Genomic DNA, 24,044 nt, shown 5'->3' on the forward strand with positions numbered 1-24,044 from the left:
AATATAACATTTTACTAGGTTTTATCAACACAACAAAAGTATAAAATGATCAATGATCAATGTATAGGCATACAAAATAATAATAATAATAATTATAATATCATAATATTTAAAAATATTCACTGCGATGAGATTGTAACAACCTTTATAATAAACGTATAGCGATAATTTTGAAATATGTTGAAATATACATCACTGTCGAGGAAAATAAAAATCATGTAGTTAATTATGGTTGTGGGCGTGGATGGGACATACATGTCAAGATTGATATTAAAACATTTTAATCACCTTCCCCTCTCTTCGGTCAAATTTTAGATGCACCACTTTAGGTACGAAATTGACATAATAGACATGCGTAATATCGTAATGTGTCACGACGTTTGTGACTTTTATAGAAGAGGGACTAATGCACGCGCGATAAGGAAAACACTTTGAGTTCAGTTCGGTTATATACACTATACCGTTCCTATAGCCGTACATTATCTAAACTGTGCACGCGTATGTTCCTGTTCATCAAGTGCCGTAAGTAGCTGTAAGTCGAGTGTGCCGATAAAACGCGCCAATGGATAAACAGCTGATCGCCAATGCGTGTGGGTACACAGTTTGGCAGTTCGGCTAGATGCGTATACATCGGCTGTAACAGTAGTGTGACTGACGAGAAGCATGTTAGGCAATCTTGACGAATTTCCGTAGTGTTTCCGTACGTTTGGTCAATATGATAAGATTGGACAAGTTATTGAAAAGGTAATGTAAATTCGCACGCAAAAATTTTTTTTTAAAAATCGCTTTGTGTACTACATAATATAAGTAGACGGTGTATTTTTATAATGCGCATAGCTGTAGGTCATACACATGTAAATAATAATATATAATATAAGAGGTATAAATTATAACTGCAGGCATAGCCGAATAATATTTTTCTTGTTTAGTTATAATTCGCCTGAAGCTCCTCATTGGACTAGTTTTTGCTGTTATAAGCAACAGTGGTAGGTATACGCGTGATATATGGTTCGGGGAAAAAAAACACATAAAAACCGTAAGACAAAAAAAATATTACAACAATACAATAATAATTGTCATTTGTCAGATGGCGCATGTACGGCTAATTATTAACAGACATGTGTCGTTTCCAATTTCCGCGCGCGCACGCACATTACGAATATTATTATTCATCTCGTTTGTTGTGAGTGTTGTGACCTTAAACGGTTCTTTTGAACGTCATGACTTTTGCCGGAAAACCTATTCCTATTTTAAATGATCTTAATTTGAATTCATCGCACAAGTTGGCGTACAATAATGACCGCCGTATTATTATTATAACGGGTGAATCTGTAAATTACTTTTTCCGTCTGGCATTACTTTAGTTTTTCGAAACATTTTCTACCTCCTAGTGTGAGCTGGTCGCGGCGGGTGCTTTTAACGGTACTATTACGACATTGAAGTGTTGCGATGCTCGTTTTGTATGCAAAACGATTGCAGTACGAGTACTCGTCGATTATTTTCCGTAGTGATTTTATTCATACATATATGAAATAATATATTATATATGCTTAACCAAAAAGTTGAATTACGTTCGACGTATAATAATAATTATATAAAGACTTCGATTAATTACGGAGTTCGAATATCACATAATTCAATTGAAAATGATTATGTGTAAATTAAACTCTAGTAAAACGTTTGTGGAGTACACGGCCCAGTAATTATAGAATAGTAATTGCGCGAAGAATTCGAGTTAGTGTAGTGGAATTCATTACAGGCTTAAAAATAAGGTTAAATTATTTCTCAAAATGAATAGTTTATATATTTTATGTTTAGTGTTTATCTTTATTCATTATTTTAAGTTGTTGTTTTGAATAATTAAGTATTTTAACATATGCATCGATTTTTTTTTTTACAATATAATTGTCTTTGAACTTATATAATTATATGTCATTGCGTTGTATAAATTAAATTGAATTATTAATAAGATGTAGCGATAAAATGAATATAATAGTTTTAAAATGTTTTTCAAATTAAAAGTTGTATGATCATTCCATAAGACATTCATTCAAAAGAACCTTATTAATTAATTTATTTTAAATTATTACCCAACCTAGCTACTTTTATAAAACAGAAAATAAAAGTGCTGTTTTTTTATTGATAAACACAAATAAATAATTATAATATTGAATAGTATATAAATTATTTAAATTGATATATTTTACTCGTATATAAAAATATTTTTTTCATTTTTTTTTCGAAAAGTCATCTTAAAATTAGCTACTTTTAATATTTTTAATAACGTAATTATAATCATTTTAATGTTAAATGTGGAAAAAAATGTCCATGCAAATAACCTGCTCAAAATAATCAACTATATTTTCCTTATACCTATTTGTATATTATATTATTTTGAAACATTTTTTTTTATACATATCAATACGTATACTTAAAGCAATACATAATTCTGATGTTATATAACTTTTATATTTTCATAGTATTTATAACTTAGTGGTAAATGTATAAACAACTTTAAAACAGGTCAAACAGGGTTACACGAATTTTTATGGGAATACATATATTATTTTTAGCAATACATTCATTCGAATTAGGTATGCATTGTGCATTATTTTCAAAGGTAGTAGTAGTAGGCACACAGCATTTTGAAATGTTGAGAAGAGCGTTAAAAAAAGATGTATCTTAAGAATTTATTTTTTGGAGAGCTCTACTTGAGAATTAAAAACATTTGCAGAGTATGGAAAAAAATGCTGTTTAAGTTAACGTTTTTCAATTTTTTAAGTAAGATAAAATCTCCAAAATCTGTAGTGTAAATGTATATTATATTTTTATATATTGCTGACACAGATTTTAACAGAAGTAAATTGATAAATATTATATAAGAGCATAGTAACCTCATCAGTATTTTGTTTTTGATATATTGTTTATTATTATTATGATTATTATTGTTTTTTTGAGTCGAAAAGAAGCGGAAAAATTTCCAAGGGAAATATAATATTCGAATATATGCTTGTGGAAGTATTCTGTGTATAAGTAATAGGAAAAAAATGTATTTATGCAAAATTGTGCATAATAATGGACATTACAACATCCGGTTTGAATTCAAACGCGCGCCCGTTGAGAATACATAACATTAAGTCGACATAGATCCGAAACCGCAAACTCGGCACCCTGCAGTAGAGAAAAACATACGTTGCATATTTTAATGAATATCCCGTTTATTCAATACATTTTATATCATTCGTTTTCTTCTTCATCTCATACTGACCTTATCCCGATTATTATAAATATATTGAATACAATGACATTGCAAAAGTGTTTTTCGATTTAGTGATTTGACAGAATGGTTATTGGGGATATCGAATTTCAATCTATGATTTGATACCTGTAATAGACTTCCAATGCATAGGCTATTTGGATAATTTTAACATATTTAATTGGTTGTGCTACTACATATGATGCAAATGATAATCGTAATATATGTGTATATTGTAGACATTTGTTTACGTACATTGTGGAGTGTCCGTTGATAATTAGATCCAATGACATTTTAATTGGCAAGCTTTGTAATTTAATTAGAACAAAACTGTCTAAGCTGAGATCGACTGGTATGTAAACATAATATAGGTAACAGTAAATAGACACAATATAATACAATATATTATAATAGATACGTCTTTTTCACAAAATTTGGCGATAATATATTTCTGTCAAAAATATATTTCTTAACGTATAATTTTGTTCTTTAGTCACCCTACCACTCTACTCATACCCAAATTATAGACAATAATATAGAAACTTCAAATAAACATAAATCTTTATTTATTTATTTTTTTATCACCATTAAAATTTAAGAGTCATGAACTATGATAATAATTAGATAACAGGTATAATATAATTTATATATGAATATAAGATGCTTAAAATTTAGCCGAATAATTTATATTTTAGTTCAAAGTTAGTTTTATATGATACATAAAAGTTAAAAGTCTAGAACAGAATTTAAAATTCACTTTCTATATATTTTGTTATTTTTAGTCTATGATATTTAAGGAAATACTTATATTTATATTATGTCATGTAATATAATCTCTTGATAAAAATAATAATAATAATATGATATAGTATTAAATTCATTTTTTTCCATATATACAAATATATCGTCTATGGGTTCCAAATGTCGAGATATATTAACATTATAAACATCCATATTTATCATCAATAGACGTAGGTACTGTGATTGTCGTTAAAACTTTAAATGACACTCAACTCAATTTCGTATTGCACAATGTGAGCCCGGTATGCACCTTATTAATACCGAACACAATTCTAGTCCTCAGTATTTTAAAATTATTACCTACGTTTTAAACGATATCGTCAAATGAACAGTTTTTTAAAATGCATATATATGACCGTGTTATATTTTATTCATGCATGCTGTAGGACCCACACGAGCAGGCCTCGACGTCGAATGATTCGACACGGTATACCCCGCCGCATTATAGAGTCGGCGAGTCGTATATTACATAGTTTGCTGTAGTTGTCCCCTTGCTAATTTGTGCACTCGTTATATATAGTTTTATGTCATGACGTACAGAACAATAACATGCTTGTGCAATAAAACATAACATTGTCAAGCAACAAATTACACACGCTGGATAAATTCTCTTGACAGTCGGTTACGAACTGTGTACATCAGCGCATTTGTGTTTCGTTTATTTAATGTACTACAAAGGTATATTATACCTATACGTTGTGAGTTCGGTTGTAAACGTGTAAAGTACCCGAGTGAAACGATTTTTTATGTTTTTTTGGGATGTGCGAAAGAAAATCAAATTCTAATGGGTCGTATTTTGGATACCGTTTTCTTAACTTTGGGTAAGAATCGAGTTTAGAATATATAAATTTTTTCTAGCTCTATACGATTGTTTGTGCATAATTCATGAACAATTTAATAAAACGTCACAAAATATTTTTGTTATACATATTTGTTTATATAGTATACAAATCGATTTTTACGTAGTTTCATTGCAATGACGTTCGTCTATTTTCTAGTACAAATTTTTCTGCAAGCTCAGCTTAAACAATTTTTTGAATCACATTACACAAATTTTAAAACCCTCAAATGTAATCCTCTTCACACACGCTCACGCTTGTTGAACAAGCATCAGAATGCTTATATTTTATTTGTTCTGAAATATCTTGTTTTGTTTACAAAATATTTTTTAACGAGTTGAAAAAGTTGAAAATTTAATAAAATAATTTTTACATTGAAAATCTTTTTTTTTCAAACAAAACAATATTGTGAAAGAAATACTTCGAGTGATTATTCAAATCGATTATACATATGTATATATGTATTATCTTATGTTCTTTAAGTATGGCAATATTTATCAATAGAACTTGACTGTGTTTACACAACCAACATAATGCGCCTTGATGAAACGAAAATATTGGCCACACAATTTGTTTGTTTATTTGGTGATTGAAATTTTTCACGTTTTAATTGATAGAATCCAATTTATTGTTCTCGACTTCGTTGTAATAATATTTTTTCGAACCATTCATCAAATATACGTCCGACGCGTCTTAAACAATAATATTGTCTATCGTAGAATACAGTAAAAATATATGCAACACATTAAATACACGGCATTAAAAGCGACCGGCAGGATTATGCGGGTTTGCGTTAGAAACAAATACATAGTGTTTTACGATAAATTGAAATGACGAAAAAAATCCAAAATAATTGTTGACCCCATCCAATATAATATTATACATGTATTTATATTATATGAAAAATATACTGTAATAAATTATTACAATAAATCGATTAACTGCGAATTTTTCGAAATGACACGAACTACTATTTAAACGTGTCAAAGACCACATATATTATCTGAAGCGTTTAATATAAAATATTACTTTATTTATTATTCTCGATGAATAATACCTATCGTGTAAGCTAGACAGCTAACTAGAGTTTTGCGATGAAATCTTCGGGAAAAAATTTTAAATTTGAATCTCTATTACTACATTATAATTATTATCATTAGACAATCCACCTAAGTGGCGTTATTATGTTTAATGGGAAAATCATTTTGTTTTACATTGAACTAAATCAGATGTAAATGGCCGATGTCCGGAGGGGGACGCCCCGAATTCTAAAAGGAAACGTTCCAGTCACAATAATTGGTTATATTAACAATATATATTAAAGCTTTATGGTCATTATAAAAATAACATTGAAAATAAGTGATATTTTATTTCACGATTCATTAATATTATATAAAAAAAATTGCTTAATATTAGGATGTATTAACGTTTATAGACGAGAAATACGCTGTAGTACTTCTAAAAAGTAGCCCCTAAAATTTTTGTACTATTTAATCATCAAAATACAAAAATTAATCATCGTTACAATTTACAGCATTAAAGTAAAATATATTTTTTATTTGCTATTGATTCCCATTTTCATGTAAAGTCTATACATCAAAAGCTACGTATATAACTTTATGTATTTATAATTTATACATAAATATCACGTATGGCCATAGTAATTTTCCTCCAAAAATGTGACACCACAGTTTTCCACTGCTAGTTTTCATCATAAGATAAAGATATTGTCATTATGTTATTAATTTGAATCGGTATCTATCTATAATTTCTTGACCAAGAAACCATTTTATTCTATATATTTTTAAGTTTAGCCGTATAAGTAAACATACTATGTGAAATAAATTAAAATTAAAAATCACAGAGATAAAATATAATTTGATAAATTATAAAATTGTTATGATAATTATTTAAACTTAAAATTAAAATATGTAAACATTTAAAAAAAATAATTATATGATTATAGTATTTGGAGGAATAAACACAATTCTAGCACCTAGAAATGTTTGAAGGAAAATGAAAAGTACCTTTTTGTAAGAAAATGTACAGCGGAGAAAACTATACATAGTCTCATTTTTGGAGGAAAATTGCATCGTTTCACAGTATATCCATTGTCTATAGTATATTTTATCCGTCAAGTGGTGGAGGATGACTGCAGGGGTTGATGAAGCAATACGTGTTATAGTTGTCTTGGTGAAATGCGTTGTTCACAACAACAGTAGTGAACTGCAGGAGTAGTAATAGTAACTAGTAGCAGTTATATTATAATTAAAAATGAATAATATATTAAAAAAAAAAAGATTGTTGTCGGTTTATAATCGAAAAACTGGTTGGAGGTAAAAAAGTAACAATAATTTCGTGCGTGTGTTCGTTTTTATTTTGTACCTGTAGCGGTTTATGAAATAATACAATAATGTAAGATTTGACGTGAATACGTTATATTATTATTATTTATCGTACGATGACGGCCGAACGGGGAATGCCGTTTTCATTGACCAAGAGATCGCCGACGCCTCGCATAGGTCGCACAATGTGCCTACTATTTTATTTCTCTCGGCTGTTGTATACGTGATGACCTGCACGAAGTTGATTCCGTCCACTTGTATATAGGTACCTACCTAATAATATTATTATTACAACTTTTTCGTTGCTCTGGCGGCGCGTTCACTCGTTTATCATTATTATCATCATCATCATCATCATCATCATCGCCACAATTATTATAGACTGCAGTGCCACCTCTCCCAACTACCCCCAAATAGCGGAAACTCGGTCGAACGTTTTCTAACGGTTCGTCACGACAATAATAATATGTTTGAAGAAAGATGATGATGATGATGATGACGACGCGGTAGAGTGACGAGAATCGCGATCGCGCGATGATCGACTAATTTGTAATAAAACTCTCTCGAACTAATCATAATAATGAGTCGACTAGAACGCGAAGACCAGTCATAACGACCACCGCCGTATCCTCTCATTCGAAATTGTTCTGATTTGTGATCCGTGATCAAAAAAAACCAGTGGCGTTGTTTCACTACTTATACAAAGGTATATAGATTGCCGTATGTTACGTGGGATAAAAATTAACCAACGGTTGATATCAAATTTGAACCATTTTTCTCGCAAAATCACTATGTATAATTTCACTAGTTGTAAAAAAAGTGGTCGAGTTCTTTTTGTATGAAATCATTATTTAAACGACCAAATGAAAAAAACAATGTTATTTTGTTTTAAACAAATTTAATACTAAAAAATAAAATTCTAAAAATATTCGTATATTAACTAATTTTTGTATGAACGCGACAATTTATATTATATGAGTGTAATATAAGCATACACCCACAAATTCTTAATAGGTTCCTCACGCATCTCACCAAATGGCACACTACTGACATGCATAAAATAATTACCTATGTGTATTGTGCAGGAAAAATTAAATATTTGATTGGTGAGGTAATTTATCGACTTTGACTTGTGCACCTCGTCATTGAGTAGGTCACTGTAATGGCTGTGTTACACATACAGAAACAATCCAGATGATGGGTCTGTCTCTGTGTATATTTTAATAGGTTTATTTATTGTATATTTAAATTATTTAATATATTAATAAGAGTAACTTATTTTTCAATTAGTAATATGTTAGGTTTTTAAGAAATTTAAGAAGCGTAATGACAATTTCTCCTGAGGGCTGTAAAATGTTGCCTCAGGACGCATAAATACGCCTAAATGCGTCACTGATCTCGCTACAACTCCATAGACCATATCATAGCTTTTACGTGTCGCACGTGGGGTACGTAACGGTTATAATATACAATATTTGTTTCATAATATTATATTTAGTAGTATAATAATATGTACCTATTTATGCATAATTATGTATTCGGTAATATATTATGAATATTATGATCGACGGTGACTATCCTGAATTCGCGGCGAACGACGTATAGGTTTTATATGTAATATACGATCGCGTCAAGTGGTTTGCTTTATCGTAATCTAGGTCAAGGACGGTCGCGTCGACAATGATAGTGTTTTCGATCCCGAATATGATCTCTCTCTCTCTCTCTCTCTCTCTTCGTTTGTCTCATTCTTTCGTACAAATAATTTTAACGACGCACGCGCGCCTTGACGCGGCTTAACTGTTCGCAGTCAGCGTTACTTCGGCGGCGATGGTTAACAACAATATGACAAATAATATTTAGGTGCCTAAATTTAGGTCCCAATTACCTGAGATATTTCTCTGTTTTTAGTGTTATTTTTAGATAAACTGCAAAATTCATCGATTTATCATCACACATAATATTATTACAATTTAAGGCTATGACTTTGTAGGAAAACCCATAATTTTTAGCATATTGCTAAACATAGCTTAATTTAACGTAAAGTTTAAATTAAGTACCTACAAATTAATTCAATTTTTATGTTTCTATTTTGTAGTTGCTTGTATCTATTGATTTATTAGGCCTAGGTTTTTGGCCTTTTTACTTTTTTGTTTATGTTTTTTATTTTGTTATAATTTTTATCATTTTCATCGATCAATTTTTTTCTTACATTCAATGTATTATATATTTATTTTTGAATTTTTTTCTTATTAATATTGTACATATTCCATATAATCTACCGTAGGTATATAGGTTTGTGTGTGTTCAAACAGTTATACAGCGATCGGGTCTAAAAAAAAATTATATAATTCGATTAGCTTAGACGCATTAAAATTATGTGTAAAAATACAAAAAAAACTTAACACAATCGAATAATATAAAATTTTATTTTACATAATACTTAGGGTATATAATCTTTACGTGTTTTTGTACCAAGTGTAGTTTTAAATGGCGCATATATTATACACATTCAATTTTTAAATGCACATTAATGATACTATTTAAACAATATTTTATATTTTCAACAGAAATTGCGTATTTTTTTCCTATTTGTTTGGCCTCGATAAATCGTCTTTTTTACGATTTAAAAAAATTTAAACTTTATTTTTAAGTAACTTTAGTCAGCGTACCTATTTAAAATACAACACAATGTTTTTTGTAAAGTTTATGTATAATATAAATAGCTTTGAATAAGGAATTATAATATAATTAATAAGATAAAATAAAAATGTTTCCTTATTTTTAATTCCAATTGTGTATTACGAATAATATTTAATATTTATGATTGTATTAAGGTCACAGTTCAGGAATGTTTGGGTCGTTAGGGACACATGTTGGTATAGCTTATGAACTTCCGGCCGACCCAAAAACTATAAGATAATCGTCTCGTGTATAAGTCGTATTAAATAAATAATAATAAAACGCATTTTCGCTCGTTGACGCGTTTCCTAAAATGTTAAAAAATGATAATCACTGTATTTTTACTGGAAGATTTTATTTAGTCATATACGTCACAGGTATGCATACCTGTGTGTACTTATATATATTATGTAATAAGTTAATAACGTGTTTTCGTGGCTTATAGTTTTATAAGACTCTCTCGTCTCTATTTATCGTCTTTATTTAACGGTAAGTATTAAACATTTCTATACGATTACTTAAGTTAATGTTTTTTTTATCGAAAACTTGTACGCTTTATATTATGTTTAATGTATATGTATTATACGAATTAATCACAATCTACGTAGCCGTGTATTATTTGATAATCGTTTTATCTCGAGTAACTCGTGTGTATTTTTTGCTGGTCGTGAAATATTATAATACAATGTGAATCGATTACACGTCGATTCAATAACGTGTCCGATTTGAACGGTTTTTATTATTAATTAATATATATTTTATGCATACACAATATACATCGTAAATCACGTTACCCGATATAATAATGGTAACGTTTATTATTATTTTAGCGAGCACACATCGTTAAATATTTACTTTGGAAATATTCGAACAATGACTATATATTAAACGCTGATAGGTTTTGTCCAATTATTTCTGAATAATCAAATTTTATCAAATACGTGTTTCGAGTAAACGAAAGTATTTCGCATATAGTGTAAATTAATCTGTTCGAAAAACTTTGATAACCATAACTTGAAAAATGAAGTCGGTTGTACCTATATATAATATATTAATTTGAATACTGCTTACAAATTCATATTAATTAATTAATAATTCAAGTACAGGGTGATACGCCAAACATTTTTTTATACTTTGCCTTTTTTTCTTTAACAAAGAATTTTTTCAAATTCTGATTTTTGAAATTTTTAAGTATTCTTAAGAGACCATATCTCTGAAAATGGTAATTTAAAATAGACGTAATAATATCTAGTGCTTATTATAATCAGACAATTTTTATAAAACACAGCATTTTAATAGATTAATATTAATTAGTAATTATATAGGTATTATATTTTTCAAATCGCCCCTATATCTTTTAAATCCACTATAATAGTGCTATCATGGATAATAAAAAAGCACAAAAAAAAAATCCTTAAATGATGTAAAAAATCTGAGTGTTAGAAAATTCAGTCATCAAGTATACCTAGAACTTCCGAAAATCAAAATTTGATTGAATTCAACATTAAATGAAAAAACAACTATGGTTAACATATTCTTGATTAATCACTCTGTATTAGTATACAATACATAATTTACATAATATGGTCTATGGGAAAAGTTCTAAATATTATAATTTACGTTGATAGTTGAAAAATATGTTTTTATCTTGCTTTGGTTGTGTAGGCTCGTAACGTGATTTTTTATGACGAACAATAATTTTGAACGTAAAATACACGCACAAACTACAAGGTACAATAACAACAAAACATTGTTCGTATCCATAGTCAACACCGATGAAATATGTTGTAGGTATTATTTTATTATTATAAGAAAAAAATAAACATAAACACGACTGGCCACAATAATACACGTCAAAACCGGCTGTAGTATCGTAGGTCAAGATTCATATGATGTTGTGTGACATCATCAAATCCATAACTCACCATTATATCAACGACTGTCGTGTATTTATCTTCGTGCTTGACAATCATACAAATACATTTATATATATATATATATATATATATATTATGTATGACTGGTCGAGATCGAGAACAGCTAGTTCCACAGCTGGCGCTGATGTTCGGTGCGCGACGATCATAATACCGCGCAGTAAAATTGTATTACCTATTGGTTATTATTAATTATTATTGTATTACCACGCTGCTGTGACCGACTGTTCGCAATATTATATACGCCTAAGACCCACTGACTCAAAGTCAAAGGTGGTCATTAACTAATTATGAAGTTAAAGAGGTTAAGTAAAAGAGGTATTATTTTTTTTTTTTAACTTTTTGACTTAACTAGTTTGTTAATAATTAACGGATACTTTTTTTAATTAATAACATTAACGGTTAATGTGTTATAATTAACTTAATAACTTAACTAGTAAAAATAATCCATTGTAACAACTTAGGTTTTTCCAGTTGATTTAAAAAATAACACCTTTAGTTAAAATCATGCTTATATATATATATATATATATATATCTACGACTGTTGTTGAGCTCCATTAATTATATTATTTTTTTGTTAAATCACGTCGTATACAATAATTTAAAATAGGAACAATTATGAATTAACCAAATAAATATTGCTTGATATAATAATTTGTAGTTGACATAAACGTTTAATATTTTAAACCAATACAGCTATTGTGCGTAATAAGAAAAGATTGTATTGCCGTATAAGGTGCATTTTTGATAAAATATTTAGTTATTATCCAAAAAAAAAAAAGTTGAATTCCACAATCGTTATATTGCATGAAAACCAGGTGGTAATTAAAAGTAAAAACCTCAACAGAGTTAAGTTTATATTTTTCTATATATTTATAACTAAACTTTGAGAGTGGAATACGTTGTTTGTCACTTATTAATTTATAGCTTAACGTTCTTAACGTTGACGTTACTTAATTAACTCGAGTTAATTGTTTTCATCAACTCGTTCACCTTTGCTTATAGTGCTACTTGGTACTATACATCGTATTACATATAGTATTATTATAGTGATGAATGATGATTATGTTTTAATAATGATTGAAGACGACCTTATTGTTGCATATCGCTTATAATTTATTATGTACCTATATGATGTAGGCCCAGTTATCGCGTGGATAACTTATTGCAATCTCATTAAACATTATCAGCTGCAGTTTGACCGAACGTACTCTTACACACGCGCACTCTCGTATAACGTACCCATTGCGTAAACGTTTCTGTATGTATACGAATATAAATCACTTCGACTTGTTGCTGTGTACATGTATATTGGGTGATTATTTTACAATAAAGATAAGAGTATTTATTTTTTTTTGCCAACAGTGTGTTATAATATATTATAACGCGCGCTATGCATCGTAATATTCGGTAATGATTTAGTTAAGATTTTTCTCCACGATAGTATTCTCATATTATAACCATTCGAATTTTTCTATTAGAATTTAAAGTATATATTATTATATATAGGTATGCCGGTACGCGGTGAAAGGATATTTCATATTATTATTAATACTACGTAGCAAAGACCTATGCGTACACACGATATACTAAACTTCCTTTGTACACACGCTGCGAGTCGTGGGTAAAAAAATATTTATTATTTAATCGTCATATTACACAATTCGTATTTTTTATTTCTTACGTTTAACAACAATCGTAACGGTTATATTTTGCTATTAATTGTCTACATATAATATTATTATTATGAATACGAGAGTGCACGTGAACGCTTCTCCGTTGCACGCGTGATAATCAAAATCGACTGTTGACTGTATTTTAAAATGTCTTGAAGTTAATTATTATACAACTATCGTTTCCAGTATTATTTTTTATAAATTTAAACGCGTATTTTACGAAACACTTTTTTGAAGACGATGCGAAGATGAACACTATTAAACGCACGAGCCGATTAAAAACAAAATTTTTAGTTATAAACAAAAATCGCGCAATAGTATTATAATATAATACTATAACATATTATGTTATAAGAATAGACGTTATATAATCAATATTGTTGGTATTATTGGTAGAGTGTAGTCACATATTTTTTTATTAATTTATTTATTTATGATTATACACACATTTAATCTCAACAGCATTTTCCTTCTCTAACTCCTTATCATTAGTAAAGTCATCTTGGTATTATCTACTTTATTTTATCTTAAAAAAATAGTTTATACGTAAATAGATAATCATTAAAGTAATGTACCTATACTTATTATTAATAATACAAAAATTTACGTAAAATAAATTAATAATCAAAGACCATATATAATATACATAATAATTTATTTAATAAGATAATAATTTTATATTTTACAATATGAAAATGACTGAATATATTAATAGAGATATACATTTTTTACCAGGTCTAATCATCTAATAAGAAATATAGAATATAATGGTAACTTAATCAGTAATCAATATTAATTAATATAATAAAACTTGATTATTGTTTGTTATTTAAATATATTTCAAAAGGCAATGTTCGTATATTTGTAGTCAATGGCGTACTAATGAGGGGGATAACCCCCCCACCCCGAAATTTTTGGATTTTAATTAATTATGAGAAAACTAAAATTTCTAGTACCTGTAACCCCTTAACCCCCCCCCCACCCCAAATTCAGGTCTAAGCACGCCACTATTTGTAGTATATAGACCAAAAACTAAACTAAGAAATATCTGTTTCCCCATGAAAAATGTCCATAAAGGAGAAAAAGCATAAACAATAGTGTAGGTAGATTATTATTATTATAGACGATAGTTAACATTTATTTTAGTTTTTTTTTTAATCAAACTATTAACTTGTCTATTGTTTATGATATTAAAATATGCTTGAAAAAAAAAACAAAACAATAAAAAATAAAACAGAGTAACATAAAAGTCAACTGATTACCCTGAAGACTACTTTGAGCGCATGCTTATTCGGTATTTTTTGATGCGATGCATAATATACCTATTTTTGTGGTTGATGCTCATTACACGATTCCTTTTTTGAACATACATACGGTAACCGGTTTAAAGGTGGTATAGCTTCTGTTGAAAATTCCGACATAAGGCCTGTAACTCTAACATATATATTATACTCGTATAATCCACTACACTATAGAATACCTGTATCCTGAAAAATGTCCGTCAGCGTATGGATTTTATTTTATACGTATGCGTGCTACAATAATATTATGTAAACAATCGCATTTCCTTATATGCAATGCACACAACTCAAATGTAAGTTTTGAATGCATATTACGTTTGTATTTTAAAATTATATTCATATTTGAAAACTAAACATATTTCATTTTGTTCGTTATACTTAAAAATAACGATTGTTACAGTAAAATATAGTTATTTTAAAACACAAAAATATTACATAAAATCAAATAAATAATACATGCACACACACACCGTTACCTTTATTTATGATGATATATAATACAGACCTCTGTGGAGTTTGAAAGTTTTTCCACGTTATTGCATAAGATTTGGAGTTACCTAACACTTTCATCTTAAAAACAATCGCATTAATAGATTTTTAAATAAGTTTAAATCAATATTTATATGCGTAATATCGTATCTATTGTGATTATGTATATTGTTCACGCGATATACGTGTATATTGTATAATATTATATGTATAAAACATTTAAACGTATGATGATTAAAGGTATTTGGTTATTATTCTTTTCGTTATATTTCGACAGTCATCGCTTCTTTTAAAACAAAACAAAATACGTACAAATTAAAGTGTATTGTGCGCCAGTTCTTTATGTTAAATTGTTTACTCGCGCGCACGAGTACCTACGAGTGGTTATACAGGCCGCAGTATATGATAGTCACTCGTCGAATCGACAAGCTGAACAAATAAAGACGAAAGAAAATATATTAAACAGGGCATACTGCATATATTGTAGGTATATTACTATTTTGTTAGGTAAATTTGTTTTTAATCTGTGAATGAAAAAAAAAATTATAACTGCACATATTGCGTTCCCATTATATATCCATAGGTAGGTAGGTTATCGTATAAAATTGCATTCCAGTGCACGAGTTGCAGTTCTGTTTTAATTTTCAAAAAAAAAAAATATATATCAACTATAATAATTGAAATAATTAAAACACACGTTTAAGCGCTTTCACAATAGCGGGTAAAGAATTTTATCATCAGCTGCACTCTTGATTGCATGCGCAGTCCTTTTGTTCACGTTAGCCCTCGAAACGATTTATCAGCTTTTATATATTATACACCCGTAATGCACCAGCTACTATGTATATAATATAATACAACTTTAATCAGTGGATCATGCGGTGTGTTCGTTATGTAATACATAAGTGCGTAACAACTACACAAGTACCTATATACGTACGTATTTTCGGCAGAAGAACTTTTCAGAACGTGGAAATCAAGGCCGTTTGATTTTAATATAAAAGGAACTAGAAGTGACTTTTTAAAATCGAATATTAATTTTTATATTCAAAATATTTCATTTTAACAACATTTTAACAACTGAAGAACTTGAATTTTGAATTAGGCAGGTACATAAAAATTAAAAAAAAAAATTTCCACAAAATAATTTATACTAAATAAGGAGGTTCTAATTTGAAAAATAAAAGTTTGGATCACCTTAAGTGTACAGAAAATCTCAATAATTTTGAAATATGGTTTTTAAGCATATTTAAAACATCAGAGTTTGAATCATTTTTTTATTAAATGAAAATGATAGGGGTACTCATGTTTGGTGGATCACCTATTTTATTTAGTAACGTAGAGTTGCATGTATAGTTATTAAGGCGAGGTGCTTCGAAATGTAATAAACCAAGCGAAGGATTATATAATATATATTGAATAGAAGTTGAAGAACAAGGTGGACTATACTATGTATAGCTGGCAGTGTAATATTTACTCTTACACACATACACACACATAAGGTATAGATGCGAAGAGCCGGTGAAAAGTTTATGGGTACGGAAGGCTTACAAAGCCTGTTAATATTTTCACGGATTTCCTCAGTCGGAAATTTACCTCATTGAGTTGCGCGAGTGTAACGAGCAGACACCATGGCGCACTGCAGATTTATATATATTATAGTAGATTATTATTATTATTATTAATCCCAATATCTGTGCGTACACGACGGCAGTGAGTAAAAGTCATTCCCCAAGTGTGGATCGACCAAGTACTCATCTAATTTTCGCCATTTATTCCTTGTAAAGAACTCGTCGATATATTATACGAGTATTATACAAAAACTTACCTCATATAAGAAAAACTCTCACGTCACGTTAAAATCTAACGGAAAATGGTCAAATTTTGATAATTTATATTTTATTTGAAAGATGAACTTTACGTTTTAAACTCCGGTTTTAAAAACTTAATTTTCAGAAAAATATCTGTAAAATTTTTTAATTGTATTTTCCAGCTTATATTTTAAGTTAATTCGAAAATCGGAGACTAAGCAATATAAAATAAATACCTAGAATATAGATTTTTTTTTCTGTATTTTTGTGGAGTTTGACGAGTAATACCCAAAAATTACCTCAGATTTATATAAATTATCTATTTTTTAATTTTCAAAAATGTTCAAGTATGTACAGTATAATATTATTGCTTGTTATAGATGTAGGTACTTAAATACAAAAAATGCACATTCTATACGAAATATAAATTATAATTACTGCAATTTCGATTCTATAACATCAGTGGTTAAAACTTAGAAGCGAAAAAATTTAAATCCCAGACACAAATGCTAGACTCATAATATTTAGGCGTATTGTTTATCATTTTACTTGATTCTGTGTGAGTGTGTAAATAAATATACATTATAATATGTCATAGTGTACCCATATATATACTTCTGAACGATGTGTATAGTGCAGTACGTGTGTACGAACGATAAACTACAAGTGTTTACACTTAATTTTCACGATCGGCTCCTGCTGGCCTCCGTAGGTGTATATAATATACATTATATACGCTCATAAAGGTATCATACGTACAACAACCACCGTAATATGTATCAACTATCTATACATTGCATTAGTGATCAGTGTAATGTAATATTATTATTAGTGTCGTGTATGTATATGTGTGTAAGTGTGTGACGTGTATTCTCTCGTCGAACTGTATAGGTAGTAGGTACAACGCTTTGGTGTAGCTGCGAGGTTACCTGCTACGGATAATATAACAACCGTGACCGCGAATAATGAAAACGTTATTATAATACTATACCGCGTGCGACGTACCATAGGTACATACATGCTGCAGACGAAAAATAAATGTATATACAGGGTGATTTTATAAACATTGTCCTTTAATAATACATTTATTTAATATCTGATTTGGAATTTACTTGATGTTTTCAAGTATACGTCTCAAGAGACATATTTTCAAATATTTAGATTCATTGCATTTTAGGAGTATTATGTGGTATTACAAATGTCTGTCTTTCAAATACTTTACTATTTTAAGTAGGTAATTGTTTTGAAAATGTTAATGTATCTAAATCTAAATAAAAATTTGAATGAGTGGTATTTAGTTATTAAAATGTTTATACAAAGGATAATAATCCTTAAAAATAGTTGCACACAGTTATAAAATATAAATATATGTGATGTTTAATCTTGTACTAGTACTTACTATACTCAAGAAAGTTTTCAAAAACTCTAAACTTGTTTTATTTCTATACTTATTAAAAATTTACAACAATGTTCATATCATTAATGCTCCCATATAATATTTAAATCCATTATCTTGTGGACTAAGTTTAAAGTAGCTACATAATGTTTAATAACTTGGATATTACTCGTTCAAATTTAAATTGAGATATATCAAAATTTCCGTAAAAAAAAAAAAATATCAGCTGTTAAATAATTAACAGTAATTATGGGTAATTTTCATTTTTATCATCGCAGGACACTCATTAAATTACCTATTGTAAATAATTCAAGTAATCGAAAATATCGTGTTTTAATTTGCTTAAAAAATAGAATTAGAATTTAAAGTAAAAAGAAGAGAGAAGCATATTTGGTGATTTTACTTGTATATTATAATTGTATTATTCGAATGTGCTAGTGTGCATAATGAATAGTGCATACACACTTACGAGTATATACTTTTTACTAGGTATAATAATATTCTCGCTGTCGTCGCAGTCGTAGATTTCTAAAGATCGCATTGTATAATGTCTTTGATCACAACGCTTTTTGTGTTGTATCTTCTCTCTTCTATGTAAAAACCATATATAATGTATAATAATATATTTGTATCTGATGAAAAATATAAAATTCAAACGTTTCAATTGTAGAAAAAAATCGTATACACGAGAAATAAATGAACGGTGCCCTGCGCGTATAATATAATATTATATACATCAAATATATTTTTATGAATAATAAACTTTATTATTATAAGTCGTGTAAAAACAGAAATCTAAATTCGAATGTTAACCTCTTTTTCTTCTTTTGAACCATTTCGTCATTATCTATTCAGCCGTTCGGAGCCCACGAAAGCATAACATTAATCTTAAATTATAAATTTTCAAGCTGTATAACAGTGCAAGGTTATAATTACTATACTAATATCCTGCTATATATTATAAAATATAAATGTATGGATATATTGTAAGCTATCATTAAAATCAATTTTTTTCGAGGTTTTCTTATTTAACCCTGTTTATAGGATATAATGATATATCAACTTTATTGTCTTTAGAGGGTGTTGTGCTTTATTATTTAAATAACAAACTATCTAGACCAGCGGTTTCCAAATTATGCTGTGAAGTAGTACTGTATAATGTACACTTATTTTTAGACCATTTTTATAGTTAGATTTAGTTTTACTATTAAGATTGTTTCTTGAAGGCAATACTTTTGAATCACTTTTCAGTTCAACCACAGTCTTTTATAGATAACAGTTTTACGTTATTTTGTAATTTCTAGATTAGTGATTTTCGACTTATTGGCGGTCGTCAAAACTGATTATCGAATGTCACTAACGAAATGTTAATGTCGGAAATGTACCTAAATACTTACATAAGTAAAACATTTGTAGGAATCGTGAAAAAATCGGATTTTTCAATTTGGGGGTTTATCTTTAAAAATGTTTTCGGTTGAGAACCACGGATATAAACGATATCGACTTTAAATATATTTTTATCTACAATTATGGTGGGACCATGAGCAATTAAAAACAATAAAATATATTGTGCACTAAGGCATTTATACAATTTAAATCTTATATCCATTTAAGTATAAGAAAACTCTGATACTGACGGTTGATAGCTGTATATCTATAAATATTTATTGTTATTAAACAGTGCTAAGTATAATATACGAGTAGTGTCATAAATATTATGATTGTTAACACTCAAACTTATTATATTAAATGCTAGTTGCGAGAACGGTGTATCGCATCAAACGCGTATTGGTGCAGTGCGGCAGTGTTGGTTTTGTCACTTATTTTTTCTTTGGTTCCGATATTTGATTCTCGTTATTTGCTAGCATCTCACAATATACATTAGAGACTTAGAGTAATATACAAGATACTAATAGAGCATTGTGTTGTATTCCAGTATTGTTTAAATTATTAGTGTTGTTATATATGTATAGTCCTTGAGTCGTTGGGGAGTGTTCTGTTGCCCATCTGCAACAATGTTTATCGAACCTATTTATTATATTTAATTAAATCTAGAAAAACGCCAACCTTTTTTAATAAGATTTATGGACATTTTTTTTTTTATCTCTTTCACTCGTTTAACTGCAAAAACATAATACAGTTGTTTAAAAGTATTCTGTTTTCTCCAACTAAAATCAGATTTTTAGGCACTTTATATCACATAAAAACAACGTGTGAATAGATGAATCATACTAATATAATATTATACATCTACATGCAATACGTATAGATTCTTTTTACATTTAAATTCCTCGGTTGTTCGGTATGTTCTAAAAAAAAATTATGTAAGTAATATAATTATTAATTATATTTTTTTATTGACCTTGGAAATTCTAATCTTATACGTCCATCTATAGCTATTTAAATTATAACTATAATATAATATTACGATATATAATAGGTACCAACATCAGATTTTGAGATATCTAAACAAACCTTTTTTATTCCATTTATATTATTCATGAAATTCAAGTCGAAATTAAATAATAATTTATAAACGTCAGTGCTTTGTATGCATATGAACTGGTCATGAACCTAAAACTTAAAATATTATTCACATGTTTGTGAAAAAATTTTGATTTTTATGATGATGTATACATATATATGTATTGTATTGAGATATTGTAGTTGACATTTGTATATAATATGTATATATTTACATCTCAAATGTGTATAGTACCTATATATAATACATAGGTGATTTGGTGATGCACATTGTTGCTACTTTGATTTAAATCCACATTTATTTTAGAACTTTATCACAAATAAGTAATTCTTAATTTAGTATTAATTCAATAAATTTTTTCATTTATTTTATTCTCACTTAAATGGCGCAAGTATTATAATATAAATAATAATTAATAGGTAACTAATAAGTGCTATATTTATACGTAAAATAAGTACTTAGTTATTGAATAATAATAAAATGATGTCGTTATACTTATATATATATATAAATATTTAAATTTTATTAATTTATATTAGCTGGATTAACTCTGCGTCAGTAGACAAACATTGAAATGCACATTTTAAATTTTTTCAATAGTTGTATAGTAATAACTAGTATAACGCTACACTTAAAATGATAATGGGAGTCGATAGTGTGTTACTATGTCGTGCATTTATGACAGTAGCAAACAACATAGGTCATAAATTGCGTTTTACGGCTCATATCGATGATGGTTTGTTGAAAACAAGTTTAATCTGAAGCGGAAATACTTCTAGTCATCTGTTGATTATATATTATTTCAATTAAATATTTGTTTTTTTTTCGATTTTCAAATATCGTGTTGAATAGTATGTATATGACATAATAATAAAATAAACATTTTGTAGGTAAACACTATATACGTATGAATTGTAAAATATTTACGACCACGTATAATCCAAACTCATAAGATAGCTTTAAATTTCGCTTAGAACGTGTAGTTAGACACGGCTTCCGGGCACAACGACGATTATATAATAATAATTAATTACGCATACTAGGAAAGTAGGATAGCTGAGCCGGTTGTAATATTCTTGGACCGTACCTAATTGTTATTATGATAATAATGTATACGAAAGCATCACACGAGCACGGTATTATATTATATCTTTTTGAGGTAAAGTTTTTTTCTTCATACCTACCTCATGACTATACTAAGAAAATCTAAATCACTAATATGTATATACAATATTAATAATGAACATTTTACTACTGACTTTAATCTTTCTAGGTGAATAATTATCTTCATGGCGAAATTTTAGGTAAATTGTAAAATAAAAATTAGAACTTAGCATACTTAGTTGTCGAACCACGTTGAAGATGGACATAATAATAATTATTAATTATATATCTAAACTGCGTTGAAAGAGAATTTAGGGCGTTTCAGCACGAGATAATTTCAATAGTGAAAAAAAATGTATATAAAGTAAAAGCGTATAAGTCATTTAATATTATGTACATAAATAAAAAATAAATAAATCAAGATAATTATAATTATTTAAAGTTAATATAGCTGAAAAATTATGTATTATCTATATAACTAATATTATTATTTAGTCTTAAATTAATATACCATGCGGAAATATTTATATTTTTAAATTAATTTTTTATTGCTGTTATGTATGGTACCAAGTTTGAAATCTGATGTTGAGCAGAGATCAAGTTGTAATTCATTAACTATACTTACTAAATAATTTTTTATGTACTTATTCTTTTTTGTAAAGTACCAATGTATAAAGTACAAGATACACCTCATAAAGAATCAACTAAAATAACGTAAACTTGACACAATAGAGTAGGTGCTACTTTGAAAATTCTATCCATGTATTTACCGTATTTTTGAATTTTTAGTGGTCGACCAAATATTAGTATACTTTCATTTTTGGGTCCACTATTTGTCAATAAAAAATATTAATTAACTATAATTAATGATGAATGATGTTGATGCTCATCAGGTATCTGTAAATATAATAAATCCGATGGATCACACACGGAGCTTCTATTTCAATATATATATATATATATATTATGCCTTACTTACCGTTTTATAGCCTAGATAATTTCCAAATCACACTCCGCAAGTTGAGACAAAATAGCAACATTTATACTAATAACACCTACACATACAAAATAATAATAATAATAAAATTGTATCATTGCCATATTGATCACGCGCCAAAACGATCAGCGAATTGACATTTCACCTAAATGTCTGCGTCGAAAGTCCCATTTCCGTTAAGAAGATATCAGAATAATATTTGTTTTCTCCTTCAAACAAACTTGCGACATAAATACGCATACACATCAAATCGTTTAGATAATAAAATAATATTTTTGAAGGTCTTACATGTCGGTTTCGCAATTTATTATTATTTAGCTTTATATTCGATTTAAAAAATATTATTTTTGTTTTTGTAAATTTAAATGGATAATATTTATAGACAAATCGATAAATGTCAACATCCGAACTCTCAAAAATATGTTTCTTTATAATTTTTGGAATGGGCAATTATTGTACTCCAAGATAACTCACAAACATAAAAAAAAAGAAAAAATCAATGATTTTATGCCTAAAACGACGTCGTTGCGTACATACGTTGTGGTCACTGATCAGCTACGTGTATTAAATAATAGTACGGAATAATAATGTGAACTATCGTAGCCGCCACACACTTGTCCGCGATTTTCGCATTGTCAATGTCCCGTTGTAGTGCCCGAGTGCCGTACTGTTGAAGTTGTCGGTTTACCTCGTGCAATGATAATAAGTGATAATAATGCCTATTACGATCATTATAAAACATGTCGTTGTTGTTCGCGTGTTAGAATAAAATACACCACGGTGCATCGCATATGCTTTAAGTATCGAAACACGTGGTGGTTGCCGACCACATTCGGAATCGTGGACGGCGATGAGCTTTTTCTAGGTCGGTCACATTAATTCGCCGGCTGGTTAGCAGTCCTGCATTTGGTATTATTGTTATTCTTTTT

At 28.5% G+C, this 24,044-nt stretch overlaps 1 protein-coding gene across 7 annotated transcripts in view; it reads left to right on the forward strand.

The window, feature by feature from the left end:
• Positions 1 to 24,044, forward strand: part of LOC113556984 (oxidation resistance protein 1) — a 157,203-nt gene that overhangs the window by 54,203 nt on the left and 78,956 nt on the right. Inside the window, exon 1 of one of the 7 annotated variants that reach the window (XM_026962238.2) lies at positions 493 to 744. The exons of the other annotated variants lie outside the window; for them this stretch is intronic. Within the exon in view, the coding sequence (XP_026818039.1) occupies positions 716 to 744 (29 nt within the window). The 5' untranslated portion in view covers positions 493 to 715. Of the gene's footprint in view, positions 1 to 492; positions 745 to 24,044 lie in introns of those variants that run through there. 7 annotated transcript variants of the gene reach the window in all.

This window comes from Rhopalosiphum maidis, chromosome 1, assembly GCF_003676215.2.
Source record: "Rhopalosiphum maidis isolate BTI-1 chromosome 1, ASM367621v3, whole genome shotgun sequence".
NCBI classification, from domain to species: Eukaryota; Metazoa; Arthropoda; class Insecta; order Hemiptera; family Aphididae; genus Rhopalosiphum; species Rhopalosiphum maidis.